Genomic DNA, 9,833 nt, shown 5'->3' with positions numbered 1-9,833 from the left:
CACACCTGCTCCACCGCCCTACTCCAGCCAGACTCCGCTCTCCCCGGGCTCCACGCGGTAGAGTTGACACTACCAAAGATCCTAAACACTTTGGTTCTCCACACGACCTATCGATGTTATCGTTCGATAGCATAGAATTCCCTAGGCAAGACCCAGCGTAAAAATACAAATAGTAAAACAATTACGATACATAAAGATGCGGAAGTGTCATATCTTCAGGTAAACAAAATAAGGAAAAAAAATTATAGTACAGTAGATGGAAATAGGAGGATATGCACTTTCGCCGTTACAACCTCTGCTGCGCTGCTTCATGACTGGCTTATGGGGCCTGAACCACGCGTATCAGCATGTGTCAGAAGTGGACGGCAATGTTTCTATTTCGTATGTTGCAGGCGGCCTGGAATGGCTGTCCCCGCTGCCTGCTGGCAACCACCTTTACTTGGCCGCTTCATGTGCGGTGTCTGGACTATGTGCATCAGCAAGTGCCACAGGAGAACAACCTCGCCTGTATTCCGTGTGTTGCAGGCAGCCTGGAGTGGCTGTCCAGCGGCTCCCCGCGGCCTCTCAGCCTGCTGGCCCCCGGCAACACGACCGCCGCCACTGTAGCGCCGCTGCACGTACCGCTGACTGCCCAGCAGTGCGTGGACCAGGCGCGCCGCCACGTGTCGCAGGCCGAGCTGCTGGACAGGGGGCGCCCGCTGGCCAGCGAGTTCGAGCTGGTCGCCTTCTCGCACTTCACGCTGAGCCGCGTCTACCCCGTCGAGCTGGCGCTCGGGAAGCGCGTCGTCGAGAAGCCCATCGGCTTCCGCAAGCTGGACCTCCTGGAGGCTCTTATGCAGGTCAGCGTACTAGAGATCAGAAATGAGCTCCGTGTACTCGCCTTAAATTCGCCCGAGAGTCCTGTAACGTCATCCCCGAACTTGTCGTCTCCGTGTTTCCGTTGACTCGACTCGCGCGTCTCCGCTCCAGCCCACGCGTCACCTTAGTGTGTTGTCGGGCCTCGGTGGACACGACTTGCTCAGAAATGAGTGCGAATACACGAGTCCGCGGAGTCGCGGCATTCCCGCTACATTCGCAACCGTTTTGAAAGACATTTCCTACATTAAACTGCAAATTATAATTCTTTCACTTCACACAACAATCATGATTTCGGCCGGCCGCAGTGGCCGAGCGGTTCCAGGCTCTTCAGTCCGGAACCGCGCGACCACTACGGTCGCAGGTTCGAATCGTGCCTCGGGCATGCCTGTGTATGATGACCTTAGGTTTAAGTAGTTCTAAGTCTAGGGGACTGATGACCACAGATGTTAAGTCCCATAGTGCTCAGAGCCATTTGAACCAATCACGATTTCGACTTTATAGCCATTCTCAAAAGCAAATTAAAGTGTCAGAAAATGGCCCATTTCTTCTTAGAATAGCACTTGCAAACTACGTCATCAGTTATTTGATGGAAGCAAGTTATATACCAGTATAACGACTGATCGATTCACAGTGCATACCGTTCTGTTTAGACGTACCAATATGTATATAAAACTTTTTGAAGACTGCTTTAAATTTATTTTAATATCTATTCAGAGAATGTCTAACAATTACGTTGACATACGTACACTTCCGTGGCGTTACCGAGTTTGTAATGACAGCACTAGCAAACATGAAATGAGGATGTGGTCAATCAGCAATCATCATTAATTATTGAACTACATTACAGAAATGAGTCATAAACTACACAACTTGCTTGTAGCATATAAACGCAAGTTGCAATGACCAAATGAAAACCGAAATAAAGCCCTTTTGTGTCACGGGGATTTAACAGTGCCGTTACTCTCCGTTTCCGTTTGATGCAACACGTTTTCTCATGCTGAAGCTGGAATAAACAAGAATACGACAATTTTATCTGCGCTGAACGAAATTTGTGTATTTTTCGTCTGAAGCGTGGACTCCACCGTGAAACGTATTCCAGATATCACGCCTCCTCTAATGGAACACATTTGCAATTGTGTACTGTGCATCAATTAATTTTCATCTTACACCCTCCACAGTCTCGCAAAATACAGCTTCGTTAAAGGTCACCTGATCCAAACAATCGGACATTTCGCCTTGTCACTTTGCTTCTTTACAGAGGCAAGACTGCGTGCGCATATTTCGCACTAACAATAAAGCACGCTTATGCCTACACTCCTTGCACGGTTCAGTAAGAGGGAACGAGTCGACGAGTACGAAGCGACTGCAGCGCCATCGTTCTCAGACCCGTCATACCCGCGGAACTACAGCGGGTACGAAAGAAACTCCTTAGCACTCTTGTAACAGTGGTGTCTTTATTTGTGAATTACGCAACCCGAGCATTAGATCCGTACTCTCCTCGTTCCTGATCCCTAAGCATGCCTCTGCCCTCGTGGTATAGTTCTGCTGTCTCCTAGAGATGCAATGGCCAATCAGATTAACGCGACCATCTGAGTCCAGGGTAATCATTGTTTACAGCGTAGACGGCGGTTGGAAGAGTGGGGAAAGATGCAAGGCAGCGGATGACATTTCGCACTCGTAACCATATCGATCGAACCATATTGTAACAGTGTTAACCACAGCTGTTCAAAAGTGAGTGGCAGAGTGTTGATACAATGAGCATGGCAGTTGAAGTGGGCCCACAGACCCTTCAGTTGTGTTACAATCAATCCAGTTTAGTGCCAAAGAAGTTTGTAGTCTTCGTCATAACGCTCAAGCGATATTTGTATACGTTTAGTTGTATGGAAATATGTATTATCCTGTCAAAGGGTTCCACTTTGCTGAGACGAAAATAATTTGCATGGTCGAGCTCGTAACCGTATTGATCAACGGTATCACATCGATTAATTGTCTCAGATAATCACACAAAACCATTTTCTAGAGCAACACGCAGCCTATGACGGTCTGTTTTCTTCACAAAACTGATTGTATAGTATCTGATCTCCGACTTATTTTTGACAGGATACAGTACGCTAACATCAATCCATTTTGAGAAACAGAAAACAAGACTCACAGGTGAAAGTTAGCTGTCATCCACTGACAAGAGATACGGTTCAGTACTATCCAAGAGAGTCATTTTTTCAATCGATATGACGTTACTAGCACACTGACAGCGTCAGTCTGCTTTTGTGTCCTGTAAAAAAGAAAAAAAATGAAAGGACGTTCAAGTTGTAGCACGCTGTTGCCTATAAGCTCATTAGACGCAGTACACTAACTGTCACAGGACAAGTACGCAGAGGTAATCGACTGTTTCGTTGACAAGGAACATTTCTGTCATAGAATTTAATCTATTTAGGGAAACGTAAATGTTGGTGAAAGGCTGGGATTCTGATATCGCTCCTCGCAGCTCGTGGTCGTGTAGTAGCGTTCTCGCTTCCCGCGCCCGAGTTCCCGGGTTCGATTCCCGGCGGGGTCAGGGATTTTCTCTGTCTCGTGATGACTGAGTGTTGTGTGATGTCCTTAGGTTAGTTAGGTTTAAGTAGTTCTAAATTCTAGGGGACTGATGACCATAGATTTTAAGTCCCATAGTGCTCAGAGCCATTTGAACCATTCTGACATCGCTCCTCCTAAATGTGCCATAATCTTGGCTCGATCTGGAATGTTATACAGGGTGTCCCAAACATGCAGAGCCAAAACCAAAAGGAACCCTGAACCGGTTATTTTGAGATAAGAACCAATGGTCACAAACGAAAATCTCAGGTTTCATTAAGTCTTAAAACAGCTGTCTGTCTGAGACTTGTGTTTGTAATAAACGATACTAATGTGCGCTGCGTTGACATTGCTTGCACTAGCTAGAAAGCATACACAATCGTTCATTGTGGGTCCATGGCAGAGTGTGTTAATTCCACGATTCTTTGTGGAAAATGGAACATTACTAGTCATAGGAACTTGCAGGTAAGGATTTAACAGTTCTCGAAAAGTTCCTCGTGACAAGTAGCGGACGTGTTCATGTACTTTTACTGGCCTACTTTTAGCTGAAGTTCACAAAAATTAAAAGTATTCCAGGTCTACATGACTTTAACACAACATCAACTCACTCTCCACAGACGCTCGGCGTGTAGAAAAGAAATGCGTTAAGTAGCACACCTCTTGCCACTACTTAAAGGGATGTGACGTCACAAAACAGAGTACAAAAATGTATTTAAGAAGAGAGTTAATCTACCTGAATATTAGCACTATTTTAATTTGTACTAGCATTAACTTATAAGAGATTTACTGCTCCTCATTAAATTTATGCGAGTTAGTATTAATGTGGTAGCGACCGTACTTGAATCCACGATTATTTCCACAAAAATGTCTGCCATTTTAGGAAAAGAAAACAAGTTTCTGTGAAATTTAATACGATTAAGAATTTGCACCTAAAGTGTTTCATCCCAGAAGAATATTCGTGATGATTCCCAAACTGGTTGTAGATCTTGCGAGTCTGCAATATTTCCCAATTCATGGAAAATTTCATATTATGACTTACATTTTTGTTATATTATTGCAGTTGTTGTGTTTGGATTACAGTTACATCAGTAAAATATTTACTTCTGCCGTCCAGCAGCTGCTGAAGTAAATGTTACTTTTCGAAACAATCTTTTGATTGAATTTGAATATTGTGCAACAGCTTTATTTGTCAATATTTGATTCAGTTTTGGAATCAGTTAAATGACTTGGTCTCCCATAAAACCTATGGTCATATTATGGTCCTTAGTTGGTAGCAAAATATGAGGTAACATATTAAAGCGATTTCAACATTCGAAATATGGTTTTCTTGCAGAATAGTAAAAAAAATCGAAAATATTGGATTTGTAGCAATCAGCAATATTGTTGTTGTTGTTGTTGTTGTGGTCTTCAGTCCTGAGGCTGGTTTGATGCAGCTCTCCATGCTACTCTATCCTGTGCAACCTTCTTCATCCCAGTACCTACTGCAACCTACATCCTTCTGAATCTGCTTAGTGTATTCATCTCTTGGTCTCCCTCTACGGTTTTTACCCTCCACGCTGCCCTCCAATACTAAATTGGTGATCCCTTGATGCCTCAGAACATGTCCTACCAACCGATCCCTTCTTCTAGTCAAGTTGTGCCACAAGCTCCTCTTCTCCCCAATTCTATTCAATACCTCCTCATTAGTTATGTGATCTACCCATCTAATCTTCAGCATTCTTCTGTAGCACCACATTTCGAAAGCTTCTATTCTCGTCTTGTCCAAACTATTTATTGTCCATGTTTCACATCCATACATGGCTACACTCCATACAAATACTTACAGAAACGACTTCCAGACACTTAAACCTATACTTGATGTTAACAGATTCCTCTTCTTCAGAAACTCTTTCCTTGCCATTGCCAGTCTACATGTTACATCCTCTCTACTTCTACCATCATCAGTTATTTTGCTCCCGAAATAGAAAACTCCTTTACTACTTTAAGTGTCTCATTTCCTAATCTAATTCCCTCAGCATCACCCGTCATTGTTCGACTATATTCCGTTATCCTTGTTTTGCTTTTGTTGATGTTCCTCCTTTCAAGACACTGTCCATTCCGTTCAACTGCTCTTCGAAGTCGTTTGCTGTCTCTGACAGAAGTACAATGTCATCGGCGAACCTCAAAGTTTTTATTTCTTCTCCATGGATTTTAATAACTACTCCGAATTTTTCTTTTGTTTCCTTTACTGCTTGCTCAATATACAGATTGAATAACATCGGGGAGAGGCTACAACCCTGTCTCACTCCCTTCCCAACCACTGCTTCCCTTTCATGCCCCTCGACTCTTATAACTGCCATCTGGTTTCTGTACAAATTGTAAATAACCTTCCCGTAGAGCATACTAGAGATCAGAAATGAGCTCCGTGTACTCTGTTTAAATTTGCTAGAGAGTCCTGTGTCGTCATTACTGAACTCGCGTCTCCGCGTGCCCATAGATTCGACTCCCAAGTCTTCGCTTCAGTCCACTCGTCTGCTCTTGGATCCAAGTGGACACGAATCGTTCAGAAAGGAGAGCGAGTACACGAGTCCGCGAACTCGCGGCGCTCTCGCTAAATACCCCACCGTTGACAAAAAATTTCCGTCATTAAATTGCAAATTACTGTTCATTTATTTCGGCTTATCAGCCATTCTCAAGAGCAAGCTGAAATGTCGCAAAAGTCTTTTCTCTTCTGAGAGTAGCTCTTGCAATTAAAGTTCTCAATTACTTGCTGGAAGCAAATTATGTACCAGTACGACGACTGATCCGTTAACAGCCAATACCGCGCTGTTTACACATACATTTATGTAGATAAAACTTTTTCGAAAACTGCGGTAAATTCATGTTTTAACTAAAGCTCAGTCTTGATCACAATACTTATGTCCCAATAACATAGGTGACCGGTTTCGGTTATATTTATATAACCATCTTCAGACCCATGGCTTCCTTGGAGGATGGTAGGCGGAGCTCTCCTCAGCTGCTACGAAGTCACCTGACTTGATCACTGTATTCCAAAAATGTTTCCCAAAATTGCGGTAAATTTATTTTAATATTTAATATCTATTCACAGAATGTCTAACAAGTACGTTGACAGATACACACTTTCGAGGCGTTACCGAATCTGTAACGACAGCACCAGAAATCATCACATGAGGTTGAAGTTCAATACCTAAATGGTGATTTATTTATGTAAAACCTTCTCGGTATTCTTGCCGCGTCACTTCTGAATAAAATCTCGAGCTTTCGACGATTACCTCCACCGTCATCGTCAGGAGCAACTGACTGTCTTCACTGCTACTGTGGTAGCCTCTATATAGCCCGTGGACGGCTTCTGATTGGTCGGCTTCTGATTGGTCGGCGATTACGTACTGCTGTCTCAGACGGTGTCACTGTGTGCGCCGGTGGCGCCACCGCTTCCGTTTGAACGTAATCCTTGGAAGGAACGTCTCTGCTGCTTCTCTGCATCGAGAGCTCGTTTCCACGCACAGCTCAGATGGTATCCGCTGTAGCGGTTAAAGTTATTTTGTATCATTCTTATTTCAACAGCCTCCTTAATAACAGAATCCCAGTACGTGGAGGCATCGGACAGAATTTTTGTTTCACCGAACAATATTTTATGTTTGTTCGTGAGGCTAGGCTCCGCAGTTGCCGCAATTGGTGATTTATTATTAAAGTACAGAAATGAACGATAAGCTACACAACTCGCTTGTAGCCCATAAACGCAAGTTGCCATAATCGAATGAATATAGAAATAAAGCCTCTTCTTTCCCAGGGATATAACAGGGACGTTACTCTCAGTTTTCGTTTGACGCAACACATGTTTTCTCATGGTGGAAGTGGAATAAACAAGGAAACAGCAATTTTTTTGGTGTTGAACGAAATCTCTGTATTTATCGTCTGAAGCGTGGACTATAGTGTGAAACTTATTCCAGATATCACGCCTCCTCTAATGGCACACAATTCAAATTGTTTATTTTGCGTCAGCTGAGTTTCCTCCTACACCCGCCACAGTCTAACAAAACACAGCTTCGGAAATGGCCACCTGATCCAAACAATCGGTCATTTCTCCTTGTCACTTTGCTTCTTTACTCGTACAGCAGCAGGATCGTGTGCGCAGCTTCCATACTAAGGACAAAGCACGACTAACCTTACACTCCTGGCACGGTTCAATAAGAGGGAACGAGTCGACGAGTACGAAGCGACCGCAGCGCCGTCGCTGTCAGACACGTCATACTAGCGAAACTACAGAAGGAACGAAGGTAACCCCTTAGCACTGACGTAACAGCCGCGCCTTTATTTGTGAATTATGCAACCCGAGCGTTAGAACCGTACTCTCTTCGTTCCTGATCTCTACAGCAAACCTCTGCGCTCCTATTATGGCGCTGCGGCCTCCCAGAGATACACTGACTAGTCAAGTTATCCTGACCATCTGCTTGAATCCAGGGTAATCAATGTTTACAGCATAGACAACGACTGGAAGGGTTAGAGAAGATCCAGGCAGCGGCTGGCAGGTCGGACTCTTAAACATATCGATCAAGCCTCGTTGTAACAGTGCTCACCACAGCTGTTCAGGAGGCAGTGGCAGAGTGTTGATACAATGAGCTTGACAGTTGAAATAGGTCCACAGATCTTCAGTTGTGTTGCAATCAAGGCAATTTAGAGCCAAAGAAAAAGTCTTTTATAATAACCCTCAAGCGATATTTGTTTACGTTTAGATGTCTCGAAATATGTACTAGGTCTACAACTTTGCTTCCACCTTTTTTTCTCGTAAGTTCGGAGCTTTATTCTGAAAAACTTACAAAAAAATTATGATTCATGGTATTGCCCATCGCTGGCCACTACATTCTCCCATCTTACGGTTAGCATACGAATCCCTTGGTTGAAGAACTGGGCGTCTTTTGTGGGGATCCACGAATCGATTCAATTTTACACTTGTTCATATGATCGGAAGTGCTGGTCACCCAGACTGTATGCCACTGATCGTAAAAGAAGGTAGTCAGAGGGAGCAACGTATTGAGAATACGGCGGGAGGGATAGGACTTGTCATTTCAACGATTCCATGTATATTTTGACGGGTTTTGCGACATGGGGTGGAGCACTGACCTGCTGCAAAATTACCTTTACGTATCTATCGCTGTGTTTTGGCCCTTTGTGTTTCTTCAGAGCTGGGCTGGAACGCATCAATTGCTTTCGATAATGATGTCCTGTGACTGTCTTCGTCTGTTTCAGTAGCAACGAAAACGTTCTGTCTTTCACCGCCATGCCGGTCTTCGACATCAAAATCGCCGTTCTTAAGGCGTTGAAAACATTCTCTGCACGTTCTTTCACTAATAGTTCCCTCACCATCAGTCTTATCCAGCATTTTAAGAGCCACAGCCGCAGATTTCTTCATGTTAAAGCAGAAAATTAAAACATCCCTCAAATGGCGAGAAATGGGTACGTAAGTTGACGTACTTAATCGAGAATAGCCTTATGATGCAATCAGAAATCGACTAATATTTTTATGGCATTATGTTTACAGGTGACTAAGCTTATTCTATTACACCTATGACCAACTACCTGAACCCCACTTGCCGCTACTGCTGTCTATCGCAAAACGGCGGAAGCAAAGTTGTAGACCTAATATCATAATCTTGTCAAAGGGTTCAATTTTATTGAGACGAAAATAATTTGCATGGTCGGGCTCGCAACCGTATTGACCAACAGTATCACACCGACTAATTGTCTCAGAAAATTACACATGACCATTTCCTAGAGCCATAGACAATCTACAATACTATGTTTTCTTCCCAAAACTGTTTGTATAGCATTTGATCTCTGACTTATTTTTGGAAGGATACAGTACACTAACATCAGTCCATTTTGAGAAACAGAAAACAAAAATCACTGGTGAAAGTTAACCGTCATCAAATGACAACAGCTACGGTTAGTACTATCAGGCATATTCGTTTTCTTAAATCGATATCACATTACTGCCATACTGAGTCTACTTTTGAGTCCTGTGAAAAAGGAAAAAAGGACGTTCAAGTTGTAGCGTTCTGTTGACTAGAAGTTGAGTATAAGAGCACCAACTTTCACAGGACAAGTGCACGTAGATAATCGACTGTCTCGTTGACGAGTAACCGTTCTACCATAGGACTTGATCCATTTAGGAAAACCTAAATGTAGGTGAACAGGCTGGGATTCTGACATCGCTCCTCCCTCCTGGCTCGGCCTGGAATATTATGCAGGGTGTTCCAAACACGTAGAGTCAAAATTACACAGAAGCCTAAACTGGTATTTTGAGATAAGATACCAGTGGTCTCAAATGAATACCTTATTGTGTCACGAAGTCTTGAAATAGCGTTCCGTGAGAGATTTGTGTTTGTAATGAACGATACTACTGTATG

General features: G+C 43.5%; 1 protein-coding gene across 1 annotated transcript in view; it reads left to right on the top strand.

Annotated features, from left to right (window-relative positions):
- The first annotated feature begins 347 nt into the window (after positions 1 to 347).
- LOC124779416 (chondroitin sulfate N-acetylgalactosaminyltransferase 2-like) overlaps positions 348 to 9,833 on the top strand; it is a 54,813-nt gene continuing 45,327 nt past the window's right edge. Inside the window, exon 1 of the mRNA XM_047253710.1 lies at positions 348 to 839. Coding sequence (XP_047109666.1) covers positions 348 to 839 — 492 coding nt within the window. The remainder of the gene's footprint in view (positions 840 to 9,833) is intronic.

Source organism: Schistocerca piceifrons, chromosome 1, assembly GCF_021461385.2.
Source record: "Schistocerca piceifrons isolate TAMUIC-IGC-003096 chromosome 1, iqSchPice1.1, whole genome shotgun sequence".
NCBI lineage: Eukaryota > Metazoa > Arthropoda > Insecta > Orthoptera > Acrididae > Schistocerca > Schistocerca piceifrons.
The sequence above is the reverse complement of the archived record's forward strand: the minus strand, read 5'-3'. Positions and strand labels throughout refer to the sequence as shown.